The sequence below is a fragment of the Chrysochloris asiatica genome, unplaced genomic scaffold, assembly GCF_000296735.1.
Source record: "Chrysochloris asiatica unplaced genomic scaffold, ChrAsi1.0 scaffold00003, whole genome shotgun sequence".
NCBI lineage: Eukaryota > Metazoa > Chordata > Mammalia > Afrosoricida > Chrysochloridae > Chrysochloris > Chrysochloris asiatica.
Window position 1 is genome coordinate 25,868,720 of NW_006408521.1, and position 22,599 is coordinate 25,891,318.

The 22,599-nt window shown below is 51.5% G+C and overlaps 1 protein-coding gene across 1 annotated transcript; it reads left to right on the top strand.

Moving 5' to 3' along the window:
- Window positions 1-17,084: 17,084 nt before the first annotated feature.
- On the top strand, window positions 17,085-19,878 carry NKX2-3 (NK2 homeobox 3). The gene is made up of 2 exons (XM_006831237.1): window positions 17,085-17,625; window positions 19,127-19,878. The coding sequence occupies exons 1-2, from the start codon at window positions 17,268-17,270 to the stop codon at window positions 19,876-19,878; spliced, it is 1,110 nt and encodes a 369-aa protein (XP_006831300.1). The 5' UTR covers window positions 17,085-17,267.
- The last annotated feature ends 2,721 nt before the right edge of the window (window positions 19,879-22,599 follow it).

Genomic DNA, 22,599 nt, shown 5'->3' on the forward strand with positions numbered 1-22,599 from the left:
ATTCATCTGTCAGCAAATGTGAGACTAAACTTGACATTTCTGTATGGCGAGTTACAGACCCACCTCTACCACTAAAAAAGTAGCTTTCAAAAAGTTTCTCTTCTCATGGGTAAAATATGGAATCAAGCTAGGAATGATGACGGGTTAGTTTCTGATGTTTTTTCAGAGCCTCTGTCAGTACTTTGGGGCCCTTTCCCAAGATACCCCCTTCCCGTTTCCTTTCCTGTATTCTCCCATGGCCCAGTCCGCTGTGCCCAGCAAGTTCAACTATACCACCTTGAAGTAGTCTCCGTGGAAGATGTTCTACCCAGAATCCCAACTTTCCAACCCCACTGCCCACCCCAGTTCTCCAAGGGAATCTTTCTCTCATCATCCAAGCAGCCAACCAATTGCTGTTGCTAAAGAGTAGAGTCCAGATGAATCTATTCTTACATTTTTGTGCACAAACAATCCTCTAATGCCTTTTCTGGGCCAGCCCATGGAGTTGGTCTTAGAAAAAACTCTAGAAGTTTGTTGTTGTTTTAACTTTTTACTGTGAATTGGGTGAAGATGCCCTAGAAATTTCTAATGTAGGTGATCTAAAGACCACTCTTTGAGATGAAATGGTTTGACCCTAAACCAGGGATTCTTAACCTGTCAGTTTACAAAAAGTCTCAGGGGACTGAGAAACAGAACTCAGAGGATAAATAAACTTGAAGGGAAAAAATTACATGTCTATTTTTATTTTTTATTCACTCTAACTGGAATTTAGCATTTTCTTCACTTTTGAATACAAGCAACCATGTCAGTAGTATTAGTAGCACCTATGACTAGGGAGCTCTGGTAGCGTAGTGGTTATGAATCGGGCTGCGAAACTCAAGGTCAGCAGTTCAATACTACCAGCTGTTCCTCGGGAGAAAGATGAGGCTTTCTGCTCCTGTAAATACTTCCAGCCTCGGACACCCTGTACAGGGTCACTATTTAACTGACTCCACTGCACATAACCAAACCACCGTGACTTTGCTACCAGTAGAAACTTCTGACTTTATTATAGTATCAAGTTACTGTTGTTGCAGATACCTTGAAATATCATTTATACTCCTTTGGATACCGTTGCTATTTTGAAGTGATGGCTGTTGTTAAATCTACTAGTTGTTGTTGTTGTTGTTGTTAGGTACCATCGAGTCGGCACTGACTCATAGCGACCTTATGAACAGCAGAACGAAACACTGCCCGATCCTGGGCCAACCTCACTACTGTTGCCATGTTTGAGTCCATCGATGTTCTTGCTATTTAATAAATTAATAGAGAAACACATCTATTACTATGTGACTATTTTAAAAATTATTTTTATAATTGTATTCCAATATCATTGGTTTCTTTTGTAATCTTATATATTTTGTTTTATGCATTAAAAACATCCTGAAAGAGGGTCTATAGGCTTCACCAAACTACTAAAGGGGTCCCTGGCTCAGAAAAAACTAGACAATTATGCAAATGAACCCATGTCAGTTTCTGACGCCGCCTCCCCCCCTTTCCAGTCTCTGTCTTGTCCCTCCAGAGAGCCAACCTTTCAGCCACATGGTGACCCCTCAAAGATGAGGCAAGAAATGGCAGGTTCTGGGCATGGACTCTTTTTTGAAAGTAACCTTGTCTGTGTGTGTGTGTGTGTGTGTGTGTGTGTGTGTGTGTACTGGGGGTGGGGGTGGTAAAGGAGCTCCTGCGGCTTCCTCAATTGGAACAATGTGTCCCTTTCATGCTCCAGTTTAACTGAGTAACTCTTCCTAGTTCAAAATTTACTGTTTGATACAAATATTGACTTGAGGAGTTAAGAAAATCCCAATGTCGATGAACAGAAACTTCTTGGAAAGGGTCACTAAATAGTCCTCAGAAATAGAAACTCAGAGAGAGAGGTGAGGAAGTTGGACTGCTCATTCTATTGTGTGTCAGTACCAGCATCTTTGCTTGACTTCAAATTTATAGGCTGACCCAAGAATAAGTGATGTATCCTTTTGGAAAGAGAACCAAGGTCACACAAGCTGGCCAAACATATACCCAAGCTCAGAGTGTATGGTCAACACCCACCAATTACAAATCTTGCTCACTTTTAGACTTCTAATAGCTACTGATGTCCCTGGCACAAACAGCTGGGCGTTTGGCTGCTAAAAAACAAAAAAAGGTTGACAGCTCAAATCCACCAAGAGACACCTCCAACTAAAGGTCTGGTTATCTACTTCCAGAAGATCACAGACACTGAAAACTCTCTGGTCCTACTCTGAAACCCACTGGTCGCTAGGAATCAGAAGCAACTCTGTGGCAAATGACTGGCTGGTTAGGTATTTGCTGAAGTTTCCAGTTCTTTGCAGGGAACGGATAGTGCCCCACACTTGTGCCCCAGTAGCTGCTGAAGTCCCTGCTGCTAAGCCAAGGGTTGCAGGTTTGAGTCCATCCAATGGCTCCTTGAAAGAAAGTCCTAGTGATTTACTTTCCAAAAAAACGTAGCCACTAAAAACCTTATGGAGCCCAGTTCTGCTGGGACACACATGGGGTCTCTATGAGTCTAATCAGCTCCACAGCAACGGTTTAAGTGCTTAAGTAGCTGCTGAAAGCATTATCCACTTTACAAATGAGGAAGGAGCCTGAACACCAGCATCCGCCATGGCCCCTGAGAAATGGTGATTGAAGTGGGGCACCATCCACACTGGTCCCCTCCCTACCATGAGCTCCTGGGGGAGTTGCTGTTTATCTGCATCCACAGCCGGAAAGGAATCGGCATTCTTGGGACTGGTGACTTAAAGACAATGACCTGGCCAGGCGCTTCCAGGGTCTTGCTATCTGCTCAGTCCTAACACGGGGGGTGGGGTGAGGGGTGTTTGTAAGAGGAGTAGGGGGCTAGGAGCGGGTAGGATTTCTAGACTTGGGGGAATGCCCCCACTTTCTGACTTAGGCCAAAGCTGAGATTCCCTAGGAGGTTGGGTGCCAATCGGCGGTCATAAATCTTGGCGAATCTTCGCGGGTTTACAAGGGAGTTCGCGGGGGCTGCTCTTTCCCCTCTCATGGTCTATTTACAACACCGAAATCTCCGTGTTAATGGACCTGGGATAATGATGTTTACTTTACCGCGATAAAGCGCTCAGCTTCCTGGGGGAGTGGCTGTAAAAAGTCCTAGGGGTGCGTGCGGTGGAGGGGGTGCGCCGCTGTGAAAGTGGGCGCTGGCAGGGCAGGGGCACCAGGTTCTCTTCCAGGACGTCCCTCCCCACCCCCCCCCCTCCCGCCCTCTAGCCTCTAGGCCGGGTTGAGCAGCCCAGGCCTCGCGGGCGAGGACGGTTCCCACATAAATCACTAGCGCCAGAGTTTCGGGAAAAGACGCATTTTTCATTGCTGGCTGCAGGGCAGCTCCCGACAGCGAACGAGAAACAGAAGTTGTCTTTAGATAAACCGTTTACCGGAGCGCGCGTCCTGGCAGCGCGGCCCGCAGAGCACAGGGCAACAGGGACCTGGCGCTGCGCCCCCGCCCAGCACCTAGCAGGGGCCCCTGAGATGCACCCAGAACCTCCGGGGCGAAGGAGGTGGGTGGGTGGGGGAACTGAGAAGGAAGGGAAAGGGAGAACTTGAGCTTCTGAGCAGACAGGAGAAGTGGTGCCGGCAAAATCTGTGGAGTTTAAAGGTCTGAAAGCCAACTCCACATTTACCAGCAAGTGACTTCACTTCTTTGAGCTTCGGAAAACTTCAATTACAAAACGGGTATAAAAAGTACACTGTCGTTAGTCTGTATTCAAATGTAACAGATGGGATCCGTGAGGTTGGCCAAATGTGTGAAAACTAAAGTTGCACCATTGGCCGGTAGGCGGGCCTAAGGGGTTCCGTGTTGTTCGTGGTGGTTGGTGCCAAAAGGTCGGCTCCGAGTCAGAGCGACCCTCTGAAGCCCCTGAAATTTTTGGTCACAGGGCAGCACGTGACCATGAACACTCTTCGGGGGAATGTCCTTACCTTACACCAGACTTCCAAACGTTGAGACCCGTCCTGCTGGTTCTGCAGACAGACTACCTGGTTAGTGTCTGGCTCTGCTACGCAACTAGCTCTGAGACCTTGATCAAGTGACTCAAGACTTCTATTTCCTCTTCTGTAAAGTGGGATGTTAAGAATAATGCCTCAGATTGTTGCGGGGAGTAAAAGCCCTTGGCATAGTGTCTGGTACAGGGTAAATGCTCACTGAAGATTAGCTATATTTACCAAGCAGCCATGTAGCAAAGACGTTTCGTTTTCAAGGTCAGGCTGCCAAAATCCCCGCAGCCCTTCTGTGTCCCTGGATGCCAGCGTGTGGGCCACCTGAACGTCGCTAGACTTAGGCCTTTTCATTGAACCCAGGCAGTGCGCAAATGCGCACCAAGAGGCGAGTGCTGCGAGGCCTCCCCAGTTTGGGGAGCAGCGCACTCACTGGGAGGCCGCCCTTTGAGGCTTCTCTAACCCCTCAGGCCGCCAGGCGCCCCCCTCCTCCCGGGTCAACCGTAATCCGGATTTGGAGGCCAAAGCAGTAAGCCGGTCACCACTGACCAGAGGAATCAAAGCAGCCGCCATCCTGGTTGCCCCGGTCTTGTTTACTTGTTGATCTGTGCGCACCCAAGCGGTAAGACCACGAGTTCGGAGTCGGTTTTGCAAGCAGGGGAGTAAGGATCCCCAAAAGCAGCCACCTACAACCCCCACCCCGCCGGAGGCTGAGACTTCCTAAAGCGGGCAGACACGTTTCCTTCCCTCCTAAGGTCAGAGGTCAGGCCCGGGAGAGGCCTGCTCCCCCTTGTCTCCAGGCCCACCACACTCAGCGTCCGGAGCCCCGCTCCCAAGCGCTCTCCCTTCCCCCCTGCCAGCCCACCATCCATTAGTGTAATCCCCTGTCCAAACACTGCGGCTGGAACGGCCAGACGTTGGTGTAAACAGACCCGGGGGGGACAATCTAACGATATAAATAAAATAACCATTAAAAGCGCAAATTGTTCGATGAACCAGAGGCGGAGCACCCGGACTCCAGCCTCGCTCGGGTTTGTGTACACTGCACGGACACTGAGTATCCGTCAGGTAAACCCGAGGTTCTTGTCGCCGTGAAATCCAAATGCAGTGCAGGTGAGGTCCCTGCAAGCGCTTGACACGCAAAGGTCGTGACACACATGCGGCTCGGGAGGGACAGACGCACACGCTGAAGACGCTGAGCCCCCGGCCGCTCCCGTTAACCGAACCTCCTAAGCCGGTCCCAAATCGGTTACACTTGCTGTCGAAAACCACCCTCTCCTTGTGTGGCCAGTCTCAGCCCCCTGTGCAAAGACAGCGGCGTCCGCAGGCCGGGTGAGTATGGGGACCGGGTGCTTGCACACAGACCCAGAAAAAGTCAGCTGACACTTGTCCCAGGGTCACGAATAATAACTAACATTCGTTGAAAAGGGTCCTGACTGCGCAATGGTTTCCAGGGCTGGCTGCTAACCTAAAGGTCGATGACAGACCTGAACATTTTTTGAAGATGGACCTGGGAATCTGCTTCTGTAAGTACTAGAGCCAAGAAAACCCTATGGAGCAGTTCCGCTGTCGTGTGTGCGGTCACTGTGAATCACAATCTGTGACACTCAACAGCAAAACCTTTATTGTACCAAGCAGAGTGCTGAATGCTTCACAGTGGTCATCTTTAGTCCTTAAACCCACCTAGGAGATGGGTACTGTCAGTACACCCACTCCTACAAATCAGAAAAGCAATGTTTGGAGAGGTTACTGTTTCTATGGGAGACATTTGAACTCACACCTTCTGCTCCAGGAAGCCCATGACTCACACCACCTTAAAGGCATTTGCACAAATTCCGCCTTTCTGGGTTTCCAAGGTCTGGAGCCCGGCTCCAGCACGTCCCCGGCCACGCCTGGCTGTGGTGGATTTATTTCCAGTGGGAAGTTCCTACTTCTCCCGAGGATGTGGGCACAGAGGTCTGAGAGGTCCGGTAAGGGACAGAAGGGAGCCACCCCGAAAAGTCCTGTGGCTGTTTCCAGAGGCCAGGAATAGGGCCCTGCTCTGGGATTGGAGTTCCAAGTGTCACTCTGAGAGGAGGATGTCAGGGCCTAAGAGGAGGGGAGAAAGATCGACCAGATGGCAGCTCTGATGCCCCTGCAAACCCCTGCCCCCTCCATGAGGACTTGGGCAGGCTCTCTGGAAACAGGTAGCCATTGAGTGCTGGCCTCTGGAGTCCAGTTGGGGCAGGATGTCCCCTCCGTCGACCCCCAGCCCACGAAGGTTGTGGATCAGCTATGTCTGACACAAGGGTGGAGACTCCTAAGATTTTAGACAAATCATTTCATTTCTGCCTGCCTGGTTGTGCTGTGGATTAGGCGTTGGACTGCAAAGTTGGCTATCAAAACCCACCAGCAGCTCAGTGGGAGAAAGATGAGGCTGTTTGCTCCCATATAGATTTACAGTCTGGGAAACCTGGGTCACTCTAAGTTGGAATCCATTTGATGTCAGTGGGCTTGGTTTGGTTTTTGGGGGAAAAGGGGGAAGGGAGGAAATAATGCCTGTCTCATAGGGATGTTGTAATCCTCAGAAAAATGTGGAACACTTCTTCCACCAGTGAGAATTATAATGATTAATATTAATTCAGTGGCAGGTGTCTCAAAAGTCAGTTCTTAAGACTGGCAGCCCCAAACTGAAGAGAAAGTAAAGGCGATACTGGGCTGTGGGGAAACAGTGGAGAGAAAGGATGCAGGTAACTGGGGAGCGGGGGCTCCACCCACCACCATACCCCTCCACAGTATCAATCTCCAACACAATCCTGTCACCTGGCACATTCTTTTCGGAGCTGTAAACCACAGCCTGGGTCTGTAGGAAGATTTGGGGAGGTGGTGGGCTGAGGGGTATGGAGCAGGAATTGGAACAGGAATTCACAGAACGGTGCCTGATAACTGGGAAGGGAGAAGGACAATGGAAAGGAAGCTAAGTCTAGCAGGTGAGAAACTTTAACAACTTTGGACAAGTCACTGCACTGAGCCTCTGTTTCCTCTTCTGGAAAATGGTTAGAGTAATAGAGTCAAATTCAAGAGCTGTCACAAGAAGCAGACATGATAACAAAGGTGTATGCCTAGAGGAACAGCCAGGTTCTGTTGTTAATACTCCCAACCCTGTCTCCCAGCTTACATGGCAGGCCGCTTAGCCACAGGCTATATGAAGCTGTGGTGTGGCGTTATAAGATAAAGCACTGGACTGCAAGGTCAGTTTGAATCACAAGATCAGCAGTTCAAACCCACTAACCTGTCTTTCTTCGAAACCCTATTCAGGGTTGCTATGAATTGAAGATACTTAACAACAATATGGTGCTCTCAGGGAAGCCATGAGCCATAACTATTAATTTCCATATGGCAATTGGTAGTGAGATTATTATTGTTATCATCAGCATTACATTTCTACTGCTACTATTCCCTCCTAACCCTTAAAGGTACTCATCATTAGCCCCACTTTACAGATAAGGAAATAAACTCAGAGAAGCTGAATGACTTACCTGAAGCCACACAGCACACCAGGGACTCAGCAGGGAGATTAGAGACCAGGCCAATCTGCAGGCCACAGCAGAGGGGAAAGGAGGGAAGCAGGAATACAGGTCCTAGTAGGAGAGGAAGGCCCACCATGGGGTAGGTCCCAGGCTGCTGATTTATTTGCATTCCATTGGTAGACACTAATTGGCCAGATCATTATCTAAACACAATAGCAATGACTTGAAACTTTGGGGATTTGTTTACAACAGCTAAAAATGATACATTTGTGAGAGCGTGAAGCTGGGTCTGGTGCCGGATTTGTTTGCTTCGGATAAGGGAGTTGGAGAGGGTGAGGCCAATGGAAAGGAGGAATCATTTGTTTGTTAATGGTTCCAGGAGTATTTCCTAAAACTCCACTGATAAAAGAAGTAGTCTCAGGCTGATAATCTCAAAGTCAGCAATTCAAAACTACCAGCTGTTCCACGGGAGAAAGATGAGACATTCTGCTCCCGTAAAGATTTACAGTCTCAGAAACCCTGAACAGAGTCGCTATGAGTCGGAACCGACTCCACGGCACACCACCACCACCTCTTTGCTTGGCGTCCTGGTATGGCACTATAGGATAAGCGCTGGACTGCTAATTGCAAGGTCGGGAGCTCAAACCCACCAGCTGCTCAAAACCAACAGGGTCCCTATGAGTCGGAACCTACTTGGTAGCACTTAACAGCAACAATTAACTATTTGCTTTGGGGTCAAAAGGCATAAAATCAGATTAAATAACTAAATAATATGCTATTTCAACCAATAAAGAATTGCATAGGTCTCCCGCTCACTGATCTTTGTGCTCAGCATCTCTGTCCCTGTGCCTAGTAAACATCCATCATGCCCCCAATCAGCTGACATGGAAGAAAACTTCCACTGTGTGCTTCTCTGTGCCTCCATGAGCTGTCAGCGCTTCTCTTACATCACTTCTTTAACCCTTACACTAGGCTAGTAAATTCCACACCATTACTATCTCATCTTACAGGTGATAAAACAGACACTTGTGAGGTTGAAAGATCACAAGAGCAGTGGGATGGGGCTCCCTAGACCTAGGACTGGTGGACTTCAAGGTCGGTACTCCAGGACAAGTAAAGTCTAGGCTGTGATTGTTGTTGTTATTAAGTATAGGGTTTCCTAGGAGCAGCTGGTAAGCTTGAACACACCAACCTTACAGTTCAAACTGACCTTGCAGTCCAGTACATTAATCCACAGTGCCACACCAGGATTCTAAGGTATAATTATGACTTAGAAAAAGCCACATTTTCCATGGACCTCACCCCAAACCAGCTTCCTCACTCCATGGACTCTTCTTTCAAAGGTGGGTGTCATATGTGTCAGTCCTTACACATGCATACCCACAGGTTTGTATATATCCATTCACATACACACTTGTTGGTTTTAGGAGGTATTGATGTTCACATGGGTCCACAAACATACTCAGTATGGAGGGCACAATACACTCACACACACACACACACACACACACACACACACACACACGTTATCCTCTCTACTATACTAATGGAGGCATGTGGAGCTTCAAGTCTAAATTGAAAAATAATTTCAATGTAGTTTCGTTACTTTCAGGAACACACACAGTCATTCCAACTTCAATAATAAAGTCCATTTTCTCTTCTTTGGGTGCAACTTGGAAGGGATCTCATGGAACTATTTGTGTAAGACTAATCAATCGTTGTTAGGTGCCCTTGAGTTGGTTTGTGAGCCTGTGTACAACACAATGAAACCCTGACTGGTCCTGTATCAGCATCACAATTGTTGCTATGGACCATCCTCACAATCATTAGTTGCTATAGGATTTGAGCCCATCATTGCAACCATTAGGTCAGACTATCACATTAAGGGTCTTCCTCTTTTCACTGACTGACCCTCTACTTTACCAAGCATGATGTCCTTCTCCGGTAACATGTCCAAAGTATGTGAGATAAAGTCTCGTCCTCCTCGTGTCTAAGAAGCATTCTGGCTGTACTTTTTCTAAGGTTAATTTCAATGATTCATACTGCCTCTATGAAAAACGTGGCTTTAGTAGTCATGGAACCTAGTTTTCTTCTTGGATTAGATAAATATTTCTTTTCAAATCTCATTTCACATTATTGTGGGTGGAAAAAATGAGGGAGAGAGATTCAGAGGAATTGTCAGCCCGGGCCTCCTGCAATGCCCACACACTCTGAAGAAGTCAAGCCTTCATGCAGAGTCTGCATGTACAGAGAATCCTGAGTGCCCTTTTTGGCACACCTACTCTTAAGTGTGGAACTTTAGGATAAGCACTGGACTGCAAGGTCGGTTTTAATCAAAGGTCAGCGTTCAAACTCACCAGCCTCTCCTCCGAAACTCTATACAGGGTCGCCATGTGTCGGAACCAACTTGATGGCACCTAACAACAACTCGTATGTTCACACACCAATGTGTTCACACAGAAAAGTACCTTCCTCTTCATTCAAGGGTAAAGACAAATCCGTAAAAGCATGGCTGTCCACTCCATGTCTTGCTACTGCAGTCCTCTACGTCTCACCACCACCAACCTCAGGAAATGTGGTTGCAGATGGGAGAGTCAAGCAAGGGTTGGCTGTAAGCTTACCATGCAGTCCATGAGCTGAACTGACAGAGAGGGGTAAGACCCAGACCCTGTCTCCTTTCAGTAGGCCAGTGCACCCACACCAGTCTTCATTCCTACTGGCTGGTATGAGAAACTGGAACCCCCTTCTCCTATCCCAGATGTGGCCCCTGCATTTACAGCAATCTCTAAAACACCCCTCAGCTGGGTGATCTCAAGGCCCCTGTCCCAATCTAAAGGATGCTGCAGAAAAGAAATCAAAGGGAAGGTCTTGGTCAATTTGCACTAGCCATGTGAACTGGGAGCCTCATTCATTTTAAAAGGCTGCCTGTGGTCACCAGCGGGCCTGGTTGCCCTGTGCTTTACTCCAGTCCTCTCTGGACCAGTACAATAGAAGGAAACGGAGGCTCCTCAGGATCTGCCTGGAATGGGGATTTCCACGGGGAAGGCATCCAAGCCCCAGGCCAGGGGAGTGGGGGTGGTGTCTGAGAGTTCTAAGGGACTGGAACAGCGCTCAGTGGAGAGCCCCCTTCACAAGCCCAGGGGTGTTTAGGCAGTTTCATAAGCATCCCTGACATCTAGTAAAGACTAGAGTGGGACGGGCTCTTGTTCAGAGGAGCCCAACACCACTCTGTACAAATTCTTCTATGCAAAATTCTCCATATCAAACACCTGCGGAGTCCAGGGACAAAGAGGACAGCAGCAGGATAGTGGAGAGGAGAGGAGGGAAGGAAAAGGCGAATGAAATTAGATGGTGGAGAAAAATGGGCGAGAAAGTAAGGAAGAGTTAGGTGGGGAGGAGTAGAGACGCAGTGAGAAAGAGGCTGGCGAGGAGAGTGGGGGAAGGGTGATGAAGAAAAGGGAGAGGAAGGGGAGACGTAGGAAATAAAAAGGAGGCCCAGTGGAAGAGGAAGAAACTGAGGGGAGGAAGAGGAGAGCTTCAAGGAGGAGGGAGGCTGCGGGAGTTCCGAAACTGAACTTGGAGGCCCTGTCCGGTGTCTGGGCGCTGCAAGCCTCCAGAGGAAAGAAGGGCCTATCCCATGACTGGAAAGAGCGGGAACCCACGGGGATTCAAGGTCGGACGCTCAGCTTGCGCGTACCAGCCAGGCCTGCCTAGGATGACAGCTAGAGAAAGGCAGCCTGGCAGAAAGCCCCGCACTCTGCACCTCTACCGCGGCGCGGACAAGCGACTTCAGCGGAAACTAGGCGTGGCTGCCAGCCGGGGACATGTAGCTCAAGGCCGCCATACCCCTGACCTCGGACCGTGACAACCAGAGAATCTGCAGAGCCACGCTGCGAAGTCTGACAACCCTGAGATGAAGACCTGGGCCTAGCTTCTTGGGAGCCTCACGCCATCTAGCCCCAATGTGCCGTGCGTCCTGGAGCGCGGCGCCCGCCGGGGGGCCTCCAAGCATCTCCACGCCCTGTCCCTGTCCTGTTATGAGCACCACAAGCCATCCACGGCCCCATCCCCACTCCCCGTGCCGGGCAAGGTCAGGAGAGCCCAGCACTGTGGCAGGGCTAACCGCTGGGTGCTCTTGGAGCTTCAGGGTGCCAAGAACATGTAGGCGGTGAGGTCCCGCATACCTGGCGCGGGTTAACTGGCAAAGGTCCCGCCGCAGCTGTAGAGTAACCCTCTGGGTGCAGACCCAAGACCTGTACCTCCAGGCTGGACGTCGAGATGACGGCATAAGGCGTTGTTTAAGTGACAAGACTGCGGTAAATATTTCTTTCCAACTGAAAACTGCCTTTTTCATTCTCAACCGATTAGAAGTTATTCTTTCTAACGTGACCCCCAGAAAGATGTAGGGGAAAATCTCCGTCTGGGAAGGTCAAGATCTCAGGGAGTCGGCTTGTAGCTAAGAAGAGCCAAAGCTGAAAAGATCGAGCTAGGACGAGACACAAAGAATCTCTGCTTCTTGGAACGAGATAACTACATTTTCTCCACCCCCAATCCCCCTGCGCTCGCTTACTGCTCCGGGATACGCACAGAGCAGGCGGGCGCTCCATAAACACTGGTTTCAGGGAATTAACTCGCTAAAGACTGCAACCGATCTTCTGAAGTAAGATTATATTTTAAAAGGTCTATAGACTGAAATTTCACTACAGGAAGTTAAGCTCACACTAAGAGAGAGAGAGAGAAAAAAGTTAAGGAATGCATTCAGAATTCCAATTTAATCCCCAAGTTAAAACTGCTCACTGCATTCCCAAATAGCACATACAAATATTACAAATAGATGTCTATCGGCAGGCTTTTCTGTTAGAAAATTATTGAATTTACTTTGATTCCCAAAGAGCAAAAGTAGCTTTTCTGACTTGTTTTTGTTAACAACATAGAAGTCTTTTGGTGAGAAAAGTTGTATTTACATTTATCTTTAAATTTTTGGAGGAGGCCAGATATACATGTGGTAGGTCCGCTCCCTTAGAAATCGAAACTGGTTTTCTCCGCAGTGACTGTAAGTTAGAAAGAAAGACATGAATTACTGATCTTGGACTGATATTCTCCTAGAAACGTGGTGGGTTCTTTAGGAAATTCAATTGCAGACATTCTGGCATTTGTATGAACACACGCAAAAGAAAATAAAATGCTCAAAACGCAATTAAAAATCTCCCACAAAAACACTGAAATGAGAGAAAAAGAATCATATGGATTTAATGATTTCTGGAACTGACCTGCCTGACATTTCTTTAAAGTGGAAAATTTATTCACCTTCTCACAATTAAAACATCGTCGCCTATCGATTGTTCAAAATTTGGGGGAGTTTTTTTTGACATCCTTAAAATAAAACCAAGCTAAAACAGATATGCAAACACCATCAACAAAAACAGCAACAAAATATTTTTTAAATTGTTGATGTGGCCAAAGCAGCAGCCTTTTTATTTCTCTCTCTCTCACAATTATATGTTTTGGAAGATGTAATTGAAAATAAAATTTCTAGGAGGGCAGTTAAAAAAAATAAATAAATAAAAATCACCAGGAGTAGTAGCATCTCGTTTTAGCTCAGCTGAGTTCTTTCCAGGTGGGTTTTCATATTTACACCCCTCCCCCAAATAATAATAGTCACTTCTCTGATCGTGCGCTACAATAACTTTCAACTTTTTTGTGGGTTCAGTTGATGGCTATTTGAGTCAACCACATATGTAGTGGCACATAAATAATCAATTATCGGCCTAGTGTTGTTGTTAAGTGCCAAGGAGTCCGTTCCGACTCAGGGACTCTATATAGGGTTTCTGAAGCTGTTAAATCTTTTTGGGAGCCGAAAGCGTCATCTGGCTCCCTCACAGCGGCTGACTGGCTTGAACCGCGGACCTTAAGGTTGTCAGTCCATGGAACCGCCCCGCTCCCTATATTTATATTAAATTAGCCATGTCTGTATAGAATAACTAGTACAAATGTTTTACAGTTTTTAAAGAAGCATCACATTTTTATTTAACGCATTTGTTTGCACGAAGCTTTCTCCAAAAGAGGCATACTAATTTTATTAACCATTTATGTAGCTATAAAGCACTTCTCACTCAGGAATTTGCCACGATTTTGTTATGATCATTAATCTGACGAGGGTTTGTGTAAGTGTCTAAAGTGACAAAACTATACACTCGATTAAAATACAATCAAACGCTTCCACGGATGCAATGATATTTACTTTAACTGACAGTAATTAGCTAAACTGTCTGGAACGAAAATCTATTATTAGTTGAGCACACCTCAAGGATTTCAGAGGATCCCCTTTCAGACAAGGGAATACAAATGCCCCGGAACGTGATCCTAACTGGATACGCGTTAGAACCAGATTCCACCCCTGTGTAAGTGATTCCCGGGACGGCCCGCCGCTGTAGTGTAAACGCCGCGCTGGCGTTTTCCTCCCCTACAACGGTGCGCAGCGGCGGCGCACAAGCCCACCGGCGTCGCGCAGCAGGCTGGTGGCCTGGGCAAGTTAGGCCACCTGGACCCGACTGATCAGGCGGGGATCCTTACAGGAAGAACTCGCCGCCAGAAGGAATCAGAATGGGGAAAGTGAGAAGATCCTAGCCTTAGCTCAAGGCAATAAGACAAAGTAGCGGTCGGAAGTCTCTCGGGCTGTGGATCAGCGCTACCCAGGGCTTGGGGTAGGGAGAGAGAAGTGGGGAAACCTAGCAGAACCCGAAGCTGGCCCCTTCGCCTTAGCTCCCCGCGCCCCCGGTCCTAGCAGGCCGCCAACTCGCTGGGCCTGAACGTGCGTGGATGGGAGGCAAGGATGGGATGAGTTCAGGGACGACTTGCTGCGGATCACCATGGCGGCTCCCGCAACCGAAAACGACTCAGGCCTGGCCCAAGGCTGAGTCGTGGTGGCGGCGAGATTTCCTTGGGGGAGTTAGAGGGGGAGACCGCGTGGACGACCCGTAAGAAAGAGACAGGCTTCGGTGAGCGAGTGGAGAGGGCGACCTAGTGGGCGTTGTCCGGCACCCCAGTTCTGAAACTGGGGTCCCTGGGCTGGGCCTAGGCAAGGCCTATGAACGAAGCGCAGGTGAGTAGTAAGAGACCGCAGAGAGGGAAAATGAAGACTAGGGTTGGAACTGGAGACAGTTCAGATTGCCTTTTTTTTTTTCTTCTTTACACAACTTTGTGTACATTCATTCATACAAAGAGGGGAATGAAGATTGGGGGCCTGAGGAAGCAGAGACATTTGTCCTCGACGGTTCTGCCCTCGGACAGAAGGCGAGGGGCTGGGCGGCGCTTCCTCTTTCACCCAAGCAAGTCGTCCAGTGCACATATATTCTGGGGTCCCCCCTCCCCAAAGTGTCGCGCACTCACCCCCACCTCTCTCCGGACCTTTGCGCCTCAGCGCTCTGGAGCCGCTGTCAAACTGGGACTTGCTTCTCATTGCAGCCCCAGGGCCTGGTTTGGAGCCGCCAGCCTCCGCCTGGGGTGTCAGTAGTCTCTGGATTTAAAGCAGAAAGGCACACGGCGCCGCTGCGGCTACGGGATGCTTGTACCAGAGCAAAGCCTGACCCCCAGAAGTTCTCTCTCCGCAGCCCGCGAACCACAGCCACCCCAAGTACTCCCCGGCATGTGGCCCCACGGCAGCCCAGTTCCCCCGGCAGCCCCCGGGCCAACTCTCCGCACCGTTTCCGCTCCCTCCACAACAGCCCCGCCCCTCCCCCCTCCCCACCGCCGCTTCATCCCTGCGGCCTCCAGCACCCTACTCCTCCCGCCACAGAGGGCACGGCAGGGAAGCCCCACACCCTCGACCCCACACCCACCCCACTTCCCAAGCTGCCCAGGGGCGTTGTCCAGAGTCCCTGCGGCTTCCATCGGCCCTTCTGCTGAAGCGGGTCTTCCCCAGCTCCACCATCCCAGTCAGCAAAAAAAAAAAGTTTGCAGCTGTATGAGGGGGTGCCACGGCCTCGAACCGGCTCCTGCTTGTTCAAATGCCAACACTGTACCCGGTCTTGCGGCAGGCCTTACTGCAGCGCCTTCGGGTTAGGTGTGGTGGGCAGGTGAAGGTCTTTAACTCAGGAAGAAGATGGTTCTCACTAGCGCGGGTTCCAGAATCTCTGGGGTACCCCATAGATTCGCCCAGAAAACAACCCAGGCCTCACGAGGGTGCCAGAAGTTGTACGGGTGGGCGATGTTGGAAAGACAGGCGATTTCATAGAAGAAAAGAAAATCCACCATGGCTTTATCCCGTCACTATGCAAGCAGATTCTGCTCTCAAGACTGTATGAAGTCACCCAAAGTGTGCAGGCCACTAGCCACGACACCACCAACGCAACCACCAACAAAATGCTGACCTGCATTGAAGAAACCCTGGCCTCACAGAGCTTAACCTAAGGGCAGCTAAGAGAAAAGTCGGTAGCTCACCAGTCACTCCTGGGAAGAAAGATGTGGTTTCTGTGAAGATCTGCAGCCTTGGAAACCCTATAGGTAGGGTCGCTAGGGGTTGGAATGACTCCATGACAACGGAGTTTTGGGTTTGACATGTACAGAGCACTTAACATGTGCAGGCCGACACTAAGCTCTTAACATGTTTTGCCTCATTTAACCCTGGCAACAACTCTGAAGGAGATATTATCGTCTCCATTTTGCAAACGAGAAAAATGAGATTTAGGAATGCCCAAGGTAGGTCACCGATTAGGTCAGAATTGGAACCAAAGACTGTAATAACGTTCTGTAATAACTCCATCGCTCTGCCTCTCACATACCTGCTTAGTGCGGTCGCTGCAGGGACATAAAATTTAATGCAACTGGGACCCTGCCGTCTGGGGTTCACAGGCTACAGGGGTGACCAAGCAGGCACCTACAGCCATAGTACTAGATGGGAAGTGATAAGAGACAAGAGATGGGAATGCCCTTTGCTAACTAACACACGCTGCAAGTTCAAGGGTGGAAGACAAGACTTCCCTCTAGGCGAGCATTTCAAAAATCAGGGCGCAGTTCCTCAAAGGAGGTAGGTGGTGTTTGAGCAGAGCCTTGAAGAACAGCTTTTGACTCATGGAGACAAGAGTGGGGAAGATGTTCCAGGTGGATGGAATGGCTTGAGCAAAGTCAACACAACAGGAACAGACATGTCGCCCATCCATAGATTGATACCCCTCTGTCTCCTTTGCGTACAGCGACTGGTATTTAAAGGCCAAGGCCAAGGGGTTTTCTGTCCCTACAGTAGCTGGAAAACCACCCTCCTGCAGCATCCTTCCGGGGGTTGGCTCGAAGACAGTAAGCCTCCCAGAACTGACCCAGGCCGGGAAGGTGTGACCAGGTGGAGGTGGAGCTGGAGTTGGTGCGCTGGGACCTGGTCCGTGCGGTCTAGTCCACAGTGGCTCAGACTTCTCTCTGTATAGTCCTCTATTTCTTCGAGCATCTTAACACCCACTGGATGGATGCGGGGGCGTGGCCCACAGGAGCTCCCAACCAATGGGATGGGAGACTGGAGACCGGGCCCCGCCCCACAACGTGACGCACGGCTCCCGGCCCGAGGCTTCGCAGCCCGGGCTCCAGTCCCTGCAGTGGCTGTAACAAAACCCAGACCCCCAGTTCCGGGCCAATGGAGGCAATTTAGACTAGAGCCGGACCGCGTCTGTCAAAAACCCGACGGGGCAGCAGTGGCGGAGTCCAGAAGCAGAGCTGGAGTCGTCGTGCTACTTCTCCGCCCCCACCGGGATTTATTGAGTATTTGGGCTGGACAATTAAGTGGCCCTGATGATGTTACCAAGCCCGGTCACCTCCACCCCTTTCTCAGTCAAAGACATTTTGAATCTGGAGCAGCAGCAGCGACACTTCCACAGCGCGCACTTGCAGGCGGACTTGGAGCACCACTTTCATTCGGCGCCCTGCATGTTGGCCGCCGCTGACGGGGCACAGTTTTCTGACGGAGGGGAGGAAGACGAAGAAGAAGAGGGAGAGAAACTGTCCTATTTGAACTCACTAGCTGCAGTCGATGGCCACGGGGAGTCAGGGCTCGGTCCCCAGAGTTATATCCACACGGTCCTACGCGACTCATGCAGCGGGCCCAAGGAACACGAAGAGGAGCCCGAGGTCGTGAGGGACCCGAGCCAAAGTGAGTAGAGGGGGACAGGAAACGCACCCGCACATCTGGAGCAATGGCGGAGGGCCGGTAAACAGAGCACAAACCTTGCCAACGCGGCTGCCCACCTCTTTAGCCTTTGGCTGGGGTCCTGCCTCCGCCCTGGTCAGCAACAGCTCTGCAACGCGCTACGAGGGAGCCGGGCGGAGGGAGTAGGACGAGGTGACCCCTCACCCCACTGGGAAGGAGAGGCGAGCCAGCTCCCGGGGAAGGGGAGGTGGTTATTGCTGCTCCGACTGTGGTGAGCGACTCGGGCTCAGCTGTTGCGGCCTGACAACTCTGTTTGGGATTTTTCCAAGCGCTAGAGGAGCAGAGCCCTGTCCACCCCAACCCCATTCTCCCCCTACCCCCCAGCAGCGCGAGCTCAGTCCGTGGAGGCCAAGGCAGGCGCCCCCGCTTCTCGGGAAAGACCGCCCAAACAGGTCCGGAGGGCGCAGGGTCTTTGCCAAGACCAGCTGGGTGGTTTCCTCACTTATTTGCTTGGAGGTCACCACCCTCAGCCCCACGACACTCCGCAGAGAGGGAGGGAATGCCCAGAATGGCGTGGGAACACAGTCCTTTCTGCGTGACCGTGGCACTCACGCTCCTGCGACTCCAAGCTTTTATTTATTTTTTTAATTTGTAACGTTTTGTTTTGTGTCCCAGTCTGCGAGCCGAGTAGCAAATGCGCTGCTCTTGGGCCAGATCTCGGCTGGCCGTTAACATGTGACAGGAGATGGTTTGGGGAAGAGGATCAGATAACTGAGTAAGCCCCAGGAATTGTTTTTGAGGGGATAGTTAAAGAATTGCTTTCCAACGGAGGTTTGGGGTGGCACAGGCTAAGGACTGTTCTGGCAGCATCTCTGGGCCGAAAATCAACATGCAACAGTCTAAGTCGGTTCATCAAGCAAACACCTTTTCTCCCGAATGTGAATGTAACGCAGACCTTTTCGCGCACGCATTTAAGTGTGAGCAGGTCATCTTTTAAAAGCAAAAACGATATTAGGCAGGGGCAACGCACAAGCGTTACATTCAGACATTTCCTACCAGCAAAATTTTCGCACAGCCCAAGCACACTAGCCGCCAACTACAACACGCCTCACACCTTCAGCTCTCCGTGGCAGAGTGGAAGCAAACGAGCTTACAAATACTGTAGTTACACACTTTCATACGGAAAATAGTCATTAGCTCGCCAAGCCGTGCATTTAAAACAGGGTAATCTCTTCTCTCACAGATGTTCAAGTTCTAATATACGCGCACTGCGCACTAATTGCGCCCCCACGGAGTGCGCCTTCTCCCACCAAGGGTGTTCAGAAGGGGTCCAGGCTGTCGCAGGGGGCCCACAGCACCAGAAACCACAAACTTCCCCTTAAGTCCAGACAGTTACTACCGCACGCTCCGCGCTGAAACCAAGAGGGGCCGAGGTGCTCCAAGGCCGGAGCCGCGGCGAGGCCAGGAACAGCTAAGGGACGCTGTTGTTTTGCTTCTTCTGCAGAAAGCTGTCAGCTGAAGAAACCCCTGGAGGCGGCCGGAGACGGCAAGGCGACGGAGGAGAGCGAGAGGCCGAAGCCGCGCAGCCGCCGGAAGCCCAGGGTCCTCTTCTCACAAGCTCAGGTCTTCGAGTTGGAGCGCAGGTTCAAGCAGCAGCGGTACCTGTCGGCGCCTGAGCGCGAGCATCTAGCCAGCAGCCTGAAGCTCACGTCCACACAGGTGAAGATCTGGTTCCAGAATCGCAGGTACAAGTGCAAGAGACAGCGGCAGGACAAGTCCCTGGAGCTGGGAGCACACGCGCCCCCGCCGCCACCGCGCCGCGTGGCGGTGCCGGTGCTAGTGCGGGATGGCAAGCCGTGTGTCACGCCCAGCGCTCAGGCCTACGGCGCGCCCTATAGCGTGGGCGCAGGCGCCTACTCCTACAACAGCTTCCCCGCCTACGGATACGGGAATTCCGCCGCTGCTGCCGCCGCTGCCGCTGCCGCCGCCGCCGCCGCCGCCGCGGCCTACAGCGGCAGCTACGGCTGTGCCTACCCGGCAGGCGGCGGTGGAGGAAGCGGCGGTGGCGGTGGGGGTTCCTCGTCGGCGGCCGCGGCCATGCAACCCTCTTGCAGCGCGGCGGGAGGCGGCCCCTTTGTGAACGTGAGCAACCTGGGCGGCTTTGGCGGAGGAGGCGGAGCGCAGCCGCTGCACCAAGGCGCCCCGGCGGGAGCTGCGTGTGCGCAGGGCACCTTGCAGGGCATCCGGGCCTGGTAGGAACCGGCAGGTCACGCGGCAGGCACCCCCCATCGCAACCTGGTGCCAAGGAACTAAAGCTCGAGAAAGACCAGGCCCGCTGAGGGCCAGGCCCCTCGTTAAAAAGAAAATGAAATACATTTGTCTCGATCCTCGGTGCTCCGGAGCGCAGCTTACCCAAGGCCTGGGGAAGGGGACTCGGGAGCGACAAGGATGTCTCGGTTAGGCCGGCGGAATTGTCTCAGAGAGGAGAACGGTGGCCCGGACCACAGGGAGAGTGGGAGGCCAAGGCTATCTGGTTCTTCCAGAACGAGAAGGTTTTCTCTTCCTCGGCCTTCCCGCCGTTTCTGCAAAGCGTTGGCGGGGAAACCGTGGGCATAAAAAAGCATGAAGGAAAGAAAAGTGGATGTCGTGGCTTGAGAACTCCCCAAGTCCGAACGATCCTCTGCGCCCTTTGCAAGCTGGAGCATCCTACTACATCGACGATAGGCTCCCACGGTCTCCAATCCTCAGCAGATACCTCGGCCCTGGCCCCTGGCTGTTGGGGGCGCGTGGGACTCGGGGACCAGATCGGAAGAGGAAGACCAGAGGAGAGAGATCGGTAATTACGGCCTAAATAAATCCAGGACCTGGTGGCCCGCCGAAGGTGTTACAGGGTTTCCTTTCTGTTTCGTATTCTGTATTCAGCACATATTATATATATATATATATAAATAAAACTATATCCACACGCCGTGTACACGCACACCCGCTGCCATACACTACAGGAGTCAATAAAAAGGTGCAATATTTTCAAAACCTTGGCTGGCTACAGAGACTTTATTTAGCCCCTCTCCCCTCCCAAAAAAGGTGGGTGGGGTGGAGTAGGGGTAGCAGAGCTAGAAGGAGAGGGAAAGATGCATAAGGAAAGCTGTCCTCCCTGGGGTCTCCAGTTCTCAGACTGTAAGTCCGATCTTTCCCTACCGCCTTGTTTATATTGATTTCGCTTTACTTCTTAGGGGAGGACAGGTCGGAGACTCTGGAGGGCCTTCGGAGGTCGCGGGCTTTGTAATCCTTCCTATTTTCTCCCCAGATGCTTGGGCTGGTGTCGGGGCCTGCGTTAGGTTAAGATCAAGACTCTGCCCACCTCAAGAGACGCTAGCGCCGCGGAAACCTGGCGGGCGGCAAGGAGGTGGCTTTGCCGTCGCCGGAGTTCCTCGCGCGCCCGGGGGCCCTGCGCCCGCCGCGGCCGCGCTTTCCCCCTCGGCCGCCCTCCCTTCTCCCCCAGCGACCGCGGCTTTATGCGGCTCCTTGTCACTTGCGGAGAATGCCTGTGCGAGGCCTGTGCTGCCACACGGCCGATTGTGAGCGTGCCAAGGCGGGTGAATGGGGAGGCCTCAGAGCGCCGCGCCATTGTGGGGCTGGGCCTCGCTGAAAGGCGGCTCCGGGCCGGGAAGGTGCGGAAAGAATGGCTTTTTATTGGAGTCCCGAACAAAAGGTGTGGTAGGAAGGCGAGGTCCCCTGCGCGAACAAAAACCCCAGAGCGTCGGGATTGACGTCCCCCCCCAGAGCTCCCCATTGCTTCTCAGAGCGGGGGCTTTGTGCTACAGTCTGCTCAACAGAGGGACGGAGAAATGCGCGAGGGTTTTGTTCCCTACTTTTTGTGCGCTGGGGGAGGGGGCGGCTCTGGAGACGGGGGCTGGGCGTGCAGCAGGGAAGGGGGCGCTGATTAGGCCGGGCCGGCCGGGGCGCGGAGACGTTCAGCGGGAGTCGGCAGCCTGAATGCAGGGTCATTATTGCTACAAGTTTAGCAATTTCGCCCTTACAGGAGGGGGCGGGGGCTGCGGAGATGGAGAGACCAAGAGGAGGAAGAAAAGAGGAGGGCTGGAGAGGGAGGGAGGCAGGCGAGGGAGCCCTCCAAGCCCGCTGACCGCCCAGGATGCGCCTTGGACACCAGTAAAAGAGACTAGTAGAAGCTGAAGAGGCGGCGCCTGAGGGGCGAAGACCTTCCCTCAGCTCATCGCTCCCTTGGCTGGAAGACCCAGAGTTGAACGTGGAGTACACCAGTCTTCAGGCCATCTCCACTAGCTGCGTCGTCTCTCCTGCTGGCCTAGAGCTGGTACACCGCGGCCACCACAGTTGCGCCCCAAGCCCCATTTCTAGCAGGCTGGAACCACCATCTTGCCGCGGATGCCTTAAACTAAGGGCTAGGAGGGCATTCCTACTTCCCCGAACTTTCCCCACTAACTTGTAGCCAGACCATTCAACCATTCACTTATCTAACACTATTTCCTGAGCGGCTGCTATGTATTTGCTTTCACTATTCTGGATTCTGGGGACCTTGGGAGAGTGGACTGTCTACAGGTTCATGGAGCTTATTTTCAGATGTTTGTCAGTGTGTGTTTGGGAGACAGACAACCAACAAAGAAATGTTTAAATGTTAGATGGAATTAAACAAAGAGAACGAATGCTGGGGTGGAGAATCACTTTGGAGAGGGTGGTCAGGGAAGGTCATGCTGAGATTCCTTGGAAGCCAGCTCTTGAATGGCAGAAAGGAAACAACACTTAGCTGTTTCAAGCCTCCATGCTTTTGCACATGTCATCCAACTCTCTGGAATGCCCTACCACCCTCAATTTTCTGCTGAACTTTTAGCCCTCCTTCAAGGTCCAGCTTGTTTCCTGAGCCACCCAAGTGGAGAGACTCACTCACTCCCTTATTGGTGCCACAGAGTCTTAGGTACTTTCCAGCATCACAATATGGTG